The sequence below is a fragment of the Bufo bufo genome, chromosome 3 (genome assembly GCF_905171765.1).
Source record: "Bufo bufo chromosome 3, aBufBuf1.1, whole genome shotgun sequence".
Classification (NCBI taxonomy): Eukaryota; Metazoa; Chordata; class Amphibia; order Anura; family Bufonidae; genus Bufo; species Bufo bufo.
The window spans coordinates 611127176-611142114 of NC_053391.1; the positions used below are offsets into that span (position 1 = coordinate 611127176).

Here is a 14939-nt window from a genome sequence, read left to right on the forward strand (position 1 = left end):
CTGTCTGCATCCGTATGCCCATTCCACGGCCCCACCCCCGGTACCCGTGTTTTCTGGGTCCACAATTTACAGACTGCAACACAGGCTACGGTTGTGTGCATGAGCCCTAAGATGCAATAATTTATGGCTAGAAAAAAAAAACTAATTCTGCAATTGATCAAGCAGAGTTAGGGCTCATGCACACGAACGTATTTTCTTTCCGCTTCCGTTCCGTTTTTTTGGCGGATCGTATGCGGAACCATTCACTTCAATAGAGCTGTAGAAAATACAGAGGAATGCCATGTAGTTTCACGATGTTATCGACAAACACCTGTGCAAGAGTCTTGGCATTAGGTAGAGCAGGCAATGCTATAAAATGCGCCATTTTGCTAAACTGATCAACTACCACCAAAATTCGGCAAATCCGTGATAAAGTCCATGGACAAATACGTCCAAGGTCTGGACAGGATGGGTAACGGAAGAAGAGATCCAGAAGGCCGAGTATGTGTCACCTTTGCAAGAGCACAGGTACAACAGGCTGACACATAGTCCTCAACACACTTACGCAGCCCCGGTCACCAGATGAGATCGACAGTGGATCTACAGTACAAGACAGTACAATGATGTTCCTCAAATACCTTATGACGCAAGTCTGAAGAAACAAACTATTTCCCTGGAGGATAAGAGTCCGGTGCATCCTCTTGGGCCTCCAACACCTTAGCCTCAAGATCGGGATATAGGGCAGATATGACTACTCCTTCAGACAAAATAGGACTAGGATCTTTAGAATCACCCCCTCCCCCCCCCAGGAAAGCTGCGCGACAAAGCATCCGCCTTGACGTTCTTAACCCCAGGGCGGTAGGTGACGATGAAGTTAAATCTGGTGAAAAACAACTACCATCTGGCCTGCTTTGGATTCAGTCGTTTAGCCATATTTTTGTGATCAGTAATTACCGTAATAGGATGAATTGCTCCTTCCAACCAATCGCGCCATTCTTCAAAAGCCAACTTAATGGCCAGCAATTCCTTATTACCCAAATCATAATTTCTTTCAGCAGTCAAGAGTTTTTTAGAGAAAAAAGCACATGGGCGCGGTTTACTAGGTGAAGGACCCTGCGACAAAACTGCTCCCACCCCTACCTCGGATGCGTCAACCTCTACAATGAATGGCTGAGACACGTCCGGTTGCACCAGAATAGGGGCTGAAGCAAAACATTCCTTCACAGCAGAAAAGGCTTGTAATGCCGCCTCAGACCAAACAGAGAAATCGACCCCCTTCCTAGTCATGTCTGTTAAAGGTTTAACCACAGTTGAATAGTTCAAGATGAATTTACGGTAGTAATTGGTGAATCACAAAAACCGCATAAGCGCTTTCAGATTTTCAGGTCGATCCCAGTCCACCACCGCACTGACTTTCTCGGGATCCATACGAAAACATGAGGGTGTGAGAGCAGGTAACCCAGGAATTGCACTTCCTGTACAGCAAATACACACTTTTCCATCTTCGCATACAATTTATTCTCTCTTAGGATCTGTAACACCTGTCTCACATGATCCTGATGAGTCTCTATATCAGGCGAATAAATTAGTATGTCATCAAGGTATACAACAACAAACCTCTCCGCCAGATGATGAAAGATGTCATTGACAAAGTGTTGAAAAACCGCTGGAGCGTTGTTTAACCCAAAGGGCATGACCAGAGCTCTTACCAGCAGTCCCAGGAGTAGCTCCCCCCAACTGCATAGATGGACGAATGGAAGTCTCTGTCTCAGGCCCAGATACAAACAACAGGGAATAGAACAAACACAAACAAACACGACACTTAACTTCTGTAGAGACGGACGAGCAGGAACACAAGAGACAACCTCACACCAGCTCAGCCAAACCCAAATAAGGCTATCTACCACATAGTCAGAAGGATGGGGTCAGAGTATAAAGGGTAGAAGTGATGACCACTGAGCAACAGCTGAGAAAACGGAAGTGATCATTAACCCTATCAACACTGAATCAAGAGAAACCAAGGAGGCTGTTAGATTCCTCCACGCTTAGCCAATCTCCTGGATTTCCTGACATCAATCACCTGAGGGACTGTGACACAAGGCTGCCAGTCACTGATAGGACCGTCTCTTGGACTTCAAAGCCCAGAATGAGCAGAATAAATTACAAGTTTTACTGAATCTGTTCCTATAAAAATATATAAATCATTTGTGGCGAAACCAACCTCGCCACTGGGTTTTGGAGAGGCCTGTTTACCAGCCTCTTGCCTCAGGATTATGGCCCATACTAACTTTTAAACCCATGAACCTATTCAAGTGAATTTTGGATAGGTTTTTTTAAACCCCTGAACCTATTCAAGTGAATTTTGGATAGGTTATACTGGTTAAATTGATGTAAGTTATATGTATGGACAATGTAAACTCACAAAGTTGTAACAATTTATAATAAGTATAACTTGTCAGCTTGGGAGATAGTTGAGTGGATAGACAGAGGGGAGGAATATTCTGGGTGTGTTTCTATTGTCCCATTGTGTGTTTAAATGGTGATGTCTGTTCTGTTGTATCCACATGTGTATTGGCGATCTCCCTTTGTCCTGAGAGATAATTGGATTGCTCCTCGGTTGTCTCCGGGACAGAGAGGAGGAAACCATGATGCATTGTGGGGATATGTTGTATCTGTCCTGTGTCGCAGTCTCCCTTCTGGTCCTCTGGGGGCGTGAACGATTGGTTGCTGTACTTACATTGTATGTGTTGTAATATATTGATTGGTTGTATTTCAAAACCCTGTGGGCAGTACTATGTTTTTGGTTTGTGAATAAAAGAGGCTGTACGTGAAGTACAGTCAGTTCCTGTTTTAACCCTCAAGGTGAAGTGTCGTCTCATTCTTGGGGGAGGATTTATTGCATGCTGTCCCAGTTTGACTGCTAGGAGTGAAAACCTATTCGTATGGTTCCTATTCAACTGTCTACAGCATTCATATGCTTGAAGAGGATATATATGCTTCTTCGGTTCGGTGATTGTGGTGTCTGCCAGAGTGCTTGGAACCCTCAGGAAAACGCTAGGAGCATCGTCAACGGAGGTACCCAGTCGGGGTGCCAGGTGATCCGTTACATTGGTGGCAAGCAGTGGGATGGCGTCCTAGTGTGAGGAGAAGCAGCTCGGAGACACCGTTCGTGGATTTACTAAATTGAGGGTAACGCTAGTATCCGTACAGCGCCCCTGGCTACAGCAGGATGGAATCGGCTAGTCTTCGAACAGCGTTCCACTACGAGGAGGAGGATGACCCGGACTGGAGGGATGCAGTCCGGAAAGGCGTCTGGAGAGATGCCCTGGAAAATGCCCAGCGGCGGCGGGGCGAGTGTCTCCCCAGTGAGGAACAGCAGTTGCGGATGCGAGTGGCCCTGCGAATGCCCCTTCTGGGAGAGAAGCCCCTGAATGAGTGGGTGACAGAACTGGAGAGCCTGGTATGGAAGGAGCTTTGGCTAGATGACGCCTACCAGGCACTCTGGTGGTATGTGATTCGGCACTCCCCCGGGATGGCTGAGCACGACAGACCCGAGGGTGAGAATTATGATGGCCCTGGCCTGTTGTTTGAGGCCTTCGCAGAGGTCCCGGTTCTGGGATATCTATGACTACAGGGAGGCTATGCATGATTGGGCTACAGCGAGAGAGGTGAGACAAGACCTGGCATCTCTAGTGACAAAGGAGTGGGAGCTGGAGCAGGACTACCAATACTTCTTCAGCTCAATTCGGTCCCAATATACACTGCCAGAGAGCTGGGTGGCAGTCCCAGACCTACAACCCTACAGCTGGGAAGACCCGACTGAAGTATCCCCTGCTTTAGTACCAGCTACAAAGGTAGGGGTCCTCATAGACTGGTCCTGTGAGGAACCACAACAGGCAGGTGGAGACGGGACCGAGGTCTCTCCACCGGGATGCTGGGCAGCTGGCCCAGACCCTCAACAGCAGCCGGAGTTGCCAGGTGTGGACGCAGGTGGTCCTTACTCGCAAATGTTGAGGGACCTCACAGACTGGTCCTGGGAGGACCCACAGATGGCAGGTGGAGATGGGACCGAGGTCTCTCTACCAGTCCTACAGGGATGCTGGACGGTCGGTCCAGATCTCCAGCCATCTCCGCAGGGATACCAGGAGGAGGAGGTAAGCGAGCCCTCCCCTTCCCAGGTACTTCCCAACCGAGTTCTGGGGGCAGGGGATGAGCCTGCGATACCCACTGATCTCTCTCCCCAACCACAGGGGGACAGCACCCCTAACTCCGATGGTGCAGATGGGACCGCGGTCTCTGCACCAGGCCTATCGGGATGCTGGACGGCCGGTTCAGATCCCCCACCAACCCTGCAGGAATGCCAGGAGGAGGAGGTAAGCGATTCCTCCTCTCCACAGCCGATCTGCAACAAGGTCCTGGGGATAGGATTCCCTGACCACATCCCAGCGGAAGAGCTGGCATCTGGGCAGAGCGCAGTCGGCCTCTGCCCTCCTCTATCCTCTTCTCCAGAGCCGGACTTCCCACAGGCTACCCCAGCGGAAGAGCTGGCATCTGGGCAGAGCGCAGTTGGCCTCTGCCCACCAAGTACCTACAGCTCCAAGCTGGAGAACCACAAGGAAGCAAGGAGTAGCAGATGCCCACTCAACAGCTGGTGACATACAGAACAGAGCCAGGCCCCAAGATTCAACAGGTCCAGTATTGGGTTGTGGTTGGACTGCCAGACTAACACAGGTACTGACCGTGAGGTCAGGTATCTGGTTAGTCTTCCCTGGGAGGGGGAGATGTGTGGCGAAACCAACCTCGTCACTGGGTTTTGGAGAGGCCTGTTTACCAGCCTCTTGCCTCAGGATTATGGCCCATACTAACTTTTAAACCCCTGAACCTATTCAAGTGAATTTTGGATAGGTTTTTCCCCAGGTTATACTGGTTAAATTGATGTAAGTTATATGTATGGACAATGTAAACTCACAAAGTTGTAACAATTTATAATAAGTAAAACTTGTCAGCTTGGGAGATAGTTGAGTGGATAGACAGAGGGGAGGAATATGCTGGGTGTGTTTCTATTGTCCCATTGTGTGTTTAAATGGTGATGTCTGTTCTGTTGTATCCACATGTGTATTGGCGATCTCCCTTTGTCCTGAGAGATAATTGGATTGCTCCTCGGTTGTCTCCGGGACAGAGAGGAGGAAACCATGATGCATTGTGGGGATATGTTGTATCTGTCCTGTGTCGCAGTCTCCCTTCTGGTCCTCTGGGGGCGTGAACGATTGGTTGCTGTACTTACATTGTATGTGTTGTAATATATTGATTGGTTGTATTTCAAAACCCTGTGGGCAGTACTATGTTTTTGGTTTGTGAATAAAAGAGGCTGTACGTGAAGTACAGTCAGTTCCTGTTTTAACCCTCAAGGTGAAGTGTCGTCTCATTCTTGTGGGAGGATTTATTGCATGCTGTCCCAGTTTGACTGCTAGGAGTGAAAACCTATTCGTATGGTTCCTATTCAACTGTCTACAGCATTCATATGCTTGAAGAGGATATATATGCTTCTTCGGTTCGGTGATTGTGGTGTCTGCCAGAGTGCTTGGAACCCTCAGGAAAACGCTAGGAGCATCGTCAACGGAGGTACCCAGTCGGGGTGCCAGGTGATCCGTTACATCATTCTTCCCAGCTGTATAACATGCTGCCTGCAGATTACGTTGCATTGTAGATTTTCTATGAGACAGTAGTTTAAAGGGGTTCTCCGGGAATTATGAAAATATTTAAATATTACTTTAATATAAATATATTTCCAAATACCTTTCATAAGTTATAATGGCTTGCTTTGTCTGGGGAGCAATCATTAGGAAAAATAAATCCTAATGATTAAATACAGCTGATAAGATCTTCATCTATATCTCTGGGAATGAAGATCATGAGGAGACATGAAGTACAGAGAGGAGATGGGTGTGTGACTGATGAGCAGCAGCACTTGTATGCAGTCTCCATTACCACAGTCTGTCCTGTCCGTCCTCTCTGTACTTTGTCCGCTCATGAGCTCCATTCCTACAGAGATTAAGCTGACGATTTAGGACCATAATTCCTGATTATGAGAGGAATGAGGCAGTTCTTTAGCTCAGTACTTGTCCTCCTGTGTGATTAGGACAGGTTTTGTGTGCAGTAATAGGACGGCGGCCATTTTATTTCTCCTAATGACTTCTCCCTACACAAAACAAGCCATTATAACTAATGAAAGGTATTTGGGAACATATTTATAATAAAATAATATTTAAGTATTTTTATTTTCTAAATTACCGGAGAACCCCTTTAAATATCAACATCTATTGAGTATTCTATACAGCCCCTGTGAGTTGAGTTCAGTACAGTAAATTATGATGGCACATAATTAGTACACAATTGGATCTTCACAGCAATACAAATGTCATAAAAATCTAAAAACTATGTCAAATAAGTCCCATATGTGGGAGTTAGACATCTGGAAAATGATCTTTTTAGATACTGGGGGGGGGGGGGGGGGGGGGGGTGGAGGGGGTTCAAAGCCATAAACTGCCAATGCAAGATATAGAAACCTATAAAAAGGTTTAATAAGCATTAAAGGGGTTGTCCCATCTTAACATTTATGGCATATCATTAGGATATGCCACAAATGTCAGAAAGTTGTGGTTCCCACCTTTGGGACCCATTCTATCTCCAGAACGAGGCCCCTAAAGTGAAGGAAGGCACACTGCACGTGCGTGGTGTCCTTTCCATTCACGGCTATAGGACTTCAGAAAATTACTGGGAGAGCGCACTTGGCTATTTTTGGAAGTTCCACAGCAGTGAATGGAGAGCAAGCCACCTGTCCATTCACTGGCATATATAATGAGATTGGACCACACCTTTAAAAATCAGAACCCTCAATTTTTTACATAGTTGGCAGACTTAGCTGCAAGTCCTCCACTAATAAGTAACTTATAAGCCTGATTCACAAACCGGTATTTTGGTCAGTGATTTCCTTCAGCAATGACTTATCTTTGGCTTATATTACACTGGTCGACGCTCAGCCGGATCTTCGCTAACTAGCGTTTATAGGAACACTCGTTAGCGATGATCTGAGTGTAATATTGCCGACGATTACCTGATGAACAAGCAAACGTTAGTTCATCGGGCAGTCCAGATTTTTACACATGCGGCAAACAATGATCCAGTATGGGGCCAAGCAATGGCTGCGAATCCCAATGATAATCACTAACGAGCGTTTAGTGATGATCTGGCAGTGTAAATGTACCGCCGATTATTCAAGGTAATTCGACCATTTGTGGGCAGCACGGTGGCTCAGTGGTTAGCACTGGTGTCTTGCTGGGGACCTAGGTTTGAATCCGACCAAGGACAACATCTGCATGGAGTTTGTATGTTATCCTTGTGTTTGCGTGTGTTTCCTCCGGGTTCTCCAAAGACATACTGATAGGGACCTTAGATTTTAAGCCCCATTGGGGGCACGGTGATGATAGTGTCTGTAAAGCGCTGCGGAATATATCAGCGCTATATAAGTGCATAAAATAAATAAATAAAAAATTTGTGCGCACAAAAATTATCGTTTACCGGCAGCAGATCGTGCTGTGTCAGTATGGGTACAAGTGATGGCATTAGCGATCGCTCCTCCCCATACTGTGGAGGAGATCGCTGCATCTAAATGCAGCAGTCTCCTCTGCTGACGAGCAGATGATTATCGAGAAAGAACGCTTCCTTCCTGACAATCTGCTGCTCTGTCGTCCCGCGTAAAGGGACCAATTAGCGATCGCTGCTCCCTATACTGTGGAAGAGATCGCTGCATGTAAATTCAGTGGTCTCTGCTGACGAGCAGGCGACTGCCAGGAAGGTACACTTCCCTCCTGACAATCGCCTGGATGATCGCATAGTGTAATACAAGCTTTTGGTGATAAACCCATCAGACAAAAGGTCAAAATATACAGCTACTGAATGTGTATGGCCGCCTTCAGGCATGCCTAAAAGTCCTGTGAAAAGCCCTTTATAGCTTAACTAAAATCAACTCCAGTCAGTGTACATGTAAATTATGCAATTTTTCTTATATTTGCCTGAATATTATAAATACATGTATAAATATATATACACCAAAAAAACTATAAAATGCATATATCACACTTCAAACTGGATTGTGAAATAGGCAGAGAAACTAGCAGCAGAGATGAGCCAGCGGGTTCTTATTTGCTGATGAATTACATGTTTCTGAGAAGAGTATTTTGGTCATGTTCTGAAAATAAGGTTATGGAAAACGTCAGCAAGCAGGCAACATACAATTATTAGCAATGTGAAATGGCAGCAAGAAATATCATAGTGATACAGCAGAGAAGCGTAGGTAGTGCGGCAATAAAGCCTGAAATATATGCCAAACGTTACGTGTCCAGTAAAGCTGGCTACAGGGGGCGTCAGGCGCCTCTGTGCGTCACAGCGGCTTACCATTAGCACACTGTTCGGCAGGTTGACATCTTGAAGGCAAAAAAAACCAAGAACACTGCTAGTCCAAGAGGAAAAAATGGCTGTTTGGGCAGAATAATCATTAAAGGGGTTTTCTGGGAGTAGAATATTGATGACCTATTCTCAGGATAGGTAATCAATATCAGATTGGTGGAGATCCAACTCCCAGCACCCCGCCGATCAGCTGTTTAAAGACGCTATGGCAATACAGTGAGTGCTGCGGCCTCCTCACAGCGCCGTACATTGTATAGTGGCCGTACTCAGTATTGCAGCCCAGGCCCAATAACTTGAATGGGGGGGGGGGGGGGGGAGGGGGGTGTTTGGAGTCTGATGTCTTGGGTTAGAGCGTTCCAGAGTAGGGGAGAGGCACGTGAGAAATCTTGGAGAACAGAGGAGGAGGTCCTGTGACGATCTGAGATTACGTGTGGGCAGGGGTGCACCACCAATGAGGCCAGGTGAGCACCAGGTAGGGGCAAGAGGGGGGCAGCGGAAGGGCCATGGGCAATGAGCGGTTGGCATGGGGGGGGCGCCATTTCAGTTTTCGCCTCAGGCAGCAGAAAGGCTAGGTGCACCCCTGCGTGTGCGGATGTATCGAGAAAGCAGGTCAGAGATATAAGGAGGGGACAGATGGGCGGATGGCAAAAATCCAGTGTGCTGTACCGGACAAAACGGTTTAATCTTATATGCAAATGAGGGGTTCAAGACAAGAGTGGCATGGCAAAAACACAGGAAAGCAAAGGAGCGGAGGTGCACTTAAAAGGGTTTTCTGAGATTTTCTTACTGATGACCTATCCTCTGGATAGGTCATCAGTATCTAATCGGTGGGCCTGCGACACCCTGGACCCCCACGATCAGCTGTTTGAGAAGGCACAGGCACCCCTGTGAGAGCGGCAGCCTTCTCCATGCTCACCAAGCGGCCATGCTTTGTATTGAAACTCAGCCCCATTCGCATCTATGCGGCTGAGCTGCGCCTAGGCCACGTGACTGATGAACGTGTCATCACTGGCCTAGAAAAAGCTGTGAGAAAGCTGTGGCGCTACTGCAAGCCTTCTCAAAAAGCTGATCTGCGGGGTTCCCGGGGGTCAGACCCTCACCAATCAGATATTGATGACCTATCCAGAGCACAGGTCATCAGTACTTAAGTCTCGGAAACCCCTTTAAATATAATGACCCACATTTAATAATACTGTCTAAAAGTAGAGGCCGCTTTATGCTGATTATCGGCAGGGAGTGTTCTAGATAAATCTGGCGCACCAACAGACTGTCTAGTCTAAGTTTACACCATATATTTGTTTACTTTGAAACATGCACCATTTTTTGGTGCACGACACCAGACTTAAGCCACGCCCCTTTCCCAGCAAGGCCACTCCCCTTTATGCTAAGCCCTTGTTGGAGTCGCAAAAAGTGTCTAAAACAATTAATGTGTTGAAGAACACTAATGCCAGTTTTTTGGCACAAACTGTCTCATTATGCTGAATTATTTATTACTATTAATATTTATTACTATACTATTATTACTATTTATTAAATGTAAAAATGTATAAAATAGAACAATACACCAAAAAACTATTTTTACCTACCAAAAAACCCAACTTAATCCCCAAAGTCGTGCTGTGAAAATAAAAATAAAAATTCCTAACCTACTCACCTATCAAATTTTTTACCTATCCAACGGGCTGATGGGCTCATCCTAAAATAGTGGTTTTTAAATGGCATCACCCTACCAATTTGACGTTTCCAGTCATTAAAACTGGGGATTTTTTCTGACATTCACTTATATAGAATACAAAGATGACCAGGAAAGAATAGCTGGACAAGATTATAATTTAGCCAGTGTTTCCGCATTCAGATCACTAAATACAAGAACGAGAGGATCAGCCTGGGTGCAGCCAGGAGAATGTCTGACCTTTACTGGTAACAGTGTGGACTTTCTGCAGGTGACTCTCATCTATTGATCCTTGTTTATTACCATACAGGCAAACACCTAAATCATGAATTCCACTATAAGGCATGTGGAAACTGGAATGATAAATTATTAACGAGCCAATAAAATATTAACGACGCTACTTCCACTAAGTAATTTTCACAGAGAATGGGGTTTAGTTGGCTGCACTGCTCTGACTTCCTCCAGCAGAGATGTGACACTTCAGCTGTTTTCAGACGCCGTCCCTAAGCAGCATCCCCCGATATGCTGTTACCTCATTAAATTACTGCGTGCGTTTGACTTAGGGCTCATGCACACAAACGTATTTTCTTTCCGTGTCCGTTCCGTGTTTTTTTTTGGTGGACCGTAAACGGAACCATTCATTTCAATGGGTCCGCAAAAAAAAAACGGAAGTTACTCCCTGTGCATTCCGTTTCTGTATGTCCGTATTTTCGTTCAACAAAAAAATAGAGCATGTCCTATTATTGTCCGCATTACGGACAAGGATGGGACTGTTCTATTAGGGGCCAGCAGTTCCATTCCGCGAAATATGGAATGCACACAGACGTCATCCGTATTTTTTGCGGACCTCAAAATACATACGGTCGTGTGCATGAGGCCTTACCTTTAGCAACTACATAGCCTTGGCTTTCAAGAGCACTGACACAAACACCGGCTTAGAGTAGCCCACTGCGGCTCGGCCCAGCGGTTCTTCCAGAAGCCCGCGTCAGACCAGCTTTTGCAGACCCCTTGACTTCAATGGGTCCGTGGTCTGCATTATGCGGCCAAGTATAGGACATGTTCTATCTTTTGGCGGAACAGACATATGGATGTGGAACGCATACAGATCATCGGTGAGCTTTTCAGATATGTATGTGCATTCCGCAAAAAGATAGGAGTTAGGGGATACCATATGTCCTTATGGAGAGCGGCTAATTGGCATGAAAAGGCTTATAGGCGCGGCAACGCTCCTCTAGGATCATAACAAGCTCACCTCTAACCTCTTAACAAGCTCTGCCTCTAATGCCACCAGATGTAAGGTAGCTATCCTATAAGTCAATGTTCAACCTTTTAAACAGACCTTGCGACATGACTTGGATAATAATTAAGCCAGCATCTCATCTGCAGACAGCTGTTTCGCATTAGGCGCTCTCCATAAGGAGATATGGCATCCCCCGAATCCTGACTTAGGCCTCTCACTCAGTTAAGCCAGTACTCTCTGCTCTGCACTGATGAAGAGCAATCAACCCGAAACAGCTGCCTGCAGATGAGATGCTGGCTTATTTAATATCAAAGTCGTCTCAAGGGTCAAACATTTACTTATACGATAGCTGTGTTACATCTGGTGGCATTCGAGGCAGAGCTTGCTAAGAGCTCTCTTGCAAAAAAATAGAATATGTCAGCAAAAAATTAAATAAAAATGGGTACGGCACACGGACCGCATCCGTATTTTGCGGACCACAAAACGGACATGATGATCTACTAGTTGAGGAAATAGCTAAAATGACATTGAAGGGGGAAGTTATCATTATGGGAGACTTCAATCTTCCAGATGTAAACTGGAAAACCAAAATAGCTAGTTCTGCCAAGAGTACAGATATTCTAAATTCCCTACTGGGATTATCTCTACAGCAAGTAGTGGAGGAGCCAACCCGGAAGGAGGCCATTTTAGATTTAGTATTCACAAATGGGAATTTGGTATCTGATATTACTGTAGGGGAAAGCTTGGGATCTAGTGATCACCAGTCAGTGTGGTTTACTATAAGTACAGTGACTGAGTCACACCACACAAAAACAAAAGTTTTAGATTTTAGAAAAACTGACTTTTCTAAAATTAGATTAGTGGTATACGAGTCCCTATCAGACTAGAAGAGTTTCAATGGAGTCCAGGAGAAATGGGACTACTTAAAAGTGGCACTATTGAAGGCAACAGAAGATTGCATTAGGCTTGTCAGTAAAAGCAAAAAAAAGGAAGAGACCACTGTGGTACTCAGCAGAAGTGGCTAAAATCATTAAAAACAAAAAGATAGCATTTAGGAATTATAAAAAAAATCAAAACGAGGATGACAGACAAATTTATAAGATTAGGCAGAGAGAGGCCAAACAAGTTATAAGAGCTTCTAAAGCACAGGCAGAAGAGAAATTAGCTTAGTCAGGGAAAAAAGGCAATAAGACATTCTTCAGATACATAAATGAAAAAAGGAAACTAAAACAAGGAATTACCAAATTAAAAACTAAAGAAGGAAGGTATATGGAAGAAGATAAAGAACTAGCTGACTGCCTCAATGAATACTTCTGTTCAGTTTTTACAAAGGAAAATGAAGGAGAAGGACCTCAGTTGGGAAAGAAGACTAATGAATCTTTTGACGCATGTGTCTTTACAGAGGAAGAGGTTCTAAGTCAACTGTCTAAAATTAATACAAATAAGTCACAGGGGCCTGATGGGATACACCCAAAGCTATTAAAAGAGCTCAGCGGTGAACTAGCAAAACCATTAACAGATTTATTTAACCAATCACTGGCAACAGGAGTTGTCCCAGAAGATTGGAAATTAGCAAATGTTGTGCCCATTCACAAGAAAGGTAGTAGGGAGGAATCGGGCAACTATAGGCCAGTAAGCCTGACATCAATAGTGGGGAAATTAATGGAAACCATACTTAAGGAGAGGATTGTGGAACATCTAAAATCCCATGGATTGAAAGATGAAAAACAGCATGGGTTTACTTCAGGGAGATCATGTCAAACTAATCTTATTGATTTTTTTGATTGGGTGACTAAAATAATAGATGGAGGAGGTGCAGTAGACATCGCTTATCTAGACTTTAGTAAGGCTTTTGATACTGTCCCACATAGAAGGCTTATCAATAAATTGCAGTCATTGGGCTTGGACTCCCATATTGTTGAATGGATTAGGCAGTGGCTGAGGGACAGGCAACAGAGGGTTGTAGTCAATAGAGTATATTCAGACCATGGTCTTGTTACCAGTGGGGTACCTCAGGGATCTGTTCTGGGACCCATATTGTTTAATATCTTTGTCAGCGAAATTGCAGAAGGCCTCAATGGTAAGATGTGTCTTTTTGCTGATGACACAAAGATTTGTAACAGGGTTGATGTTCCTGGAGGGATACACCAAATGGAAAAGGACTTAGGAAAACTAGAGGAATGGTCAAAAATCTGGCAACTAAAATTTAATGTTGATAAGTGCAAGATAATGCACCTGGGACGTAAAAACCCAAGAGCAGAATATAAAATCAGTGATACAGTCCTAACCTCAGTATCTGAGGAAAGGGATTTAGGGATCATTATTTCAGAAGACTTAAAGGTAGGCAGACAATGTCACAGAGCAGCAGGAAATGCTAGCAGAATGCTTGGGTGTATAGGGAGAGGCATTACCAGTAGACAGAGGGAGGTGCTCATGCCGCTCTACAGAGCACTAGTGAGACCTTATTTGGAGTATTGTGCGCAGTACTGGAGACCATATCTCCAGAAGGATATTGATACTTTGGAGAGAGTTCAGAGAAGAGCTACTAAACTAGTACATGGATTGCAGGATAAAACTTACCAGGAAAGATTAAAGGACCTTAACATGTATAGCTTGGAAGAAAGACGAGACAGAGGGGATATGATAGAAACTTTTAAATACATAAAGGGAATCAACAAGGTAAAAGAGGAGAGAATATTTAAAAGAAGAAAAACTGCTACAAGAGGACATAGTTTTAAATTAGAGGGGCAAAGGTTTAGAAGTAATATCAGGAAGTATTACTTTACTGAGAGAGTAGTGGATGCATGGAATAGCCTTCCTGCAGAAGTGGTAGCTGCAAATACAGTGAAGAAGTTTAAGCATGCATGGGATAGGCATAAGGCTATCCTTCATATAAGATAAAGCCAGGGGCTATCCATAGTATTCAGTATATTGGGCAGACTGGATGGGCCAAATGGTTCTTATCTGCCGACACATTCTATGTTTCTATGACATGGTCGTGTGCATGAGGGCTTAACAGAATGAAATTAAAATTACAAAGACATAAATCTACAATTCCTTGAACAGAGGTTTCTCTGATGGGTTGGGTGACCTGGCTCCCTAGTAATGCCATGATCCATCCCTTGCTCGCCGTCACTGTCTAATTAACTGTTATTACCAGCAATGACATAATACTATTACCCGTATCGCTCTATTGAGACTTATAACTTACCCTTTCAATAGCACAAAGAGGATATGTTGATGGGAACTAATATACTCCACTGTGGGCAAGCGTGTGCCAATCTGTCTTCTCAAGATATTGTTGAATATCTGTGACACATCCTTCTTACCCTGCAATGTGTGAAATTACATGGTAGTCATTAGATATCACTGACAAAAAGAGCAAAGCAAAAAGCAAGCATTACTTTGAAGCAAACATCACTTTGAAAGACAACCATTGCAGACAACCATACAAACCTCCCTGCGACTTGTTGTATAGTTACTCTTGTACGGTGGAGCTAAATAGCGGCATGTATTACACAGGGCAAGACCATACTGGCACAAAGTAAGGCTCTGTTCACATCTACTTTGTGGTTTCCGTCA

The 14939-nt window shown here is 44.7% G+C and overlaps 1 protein-coding gene across 2 annotated transcripts in view; it reads right to left on the reverse strand.

Moving 5' to 3' along the window:
• The window catches only part of CAB39L (calcium binding protein 39 like), a 98885-nt gene that overhangs the window by 34819 nt on the left and 49127 nt on the right, over nucleotides 1-14939 (reverse strand). For both annotated transcript variants that reach the window (XM_040426017.1, XM_040426018.1), the window contains exon 4: nucleotides 14569-14687. In XM_040426017.1, coding sequence (XP_040281951.1) covers nucleotides 14569-14687 — 119 coding nt within the window. The remainder of the gene's footprint in view (nucleotides 1-14568; nucleotides 14688-14939) is intronic.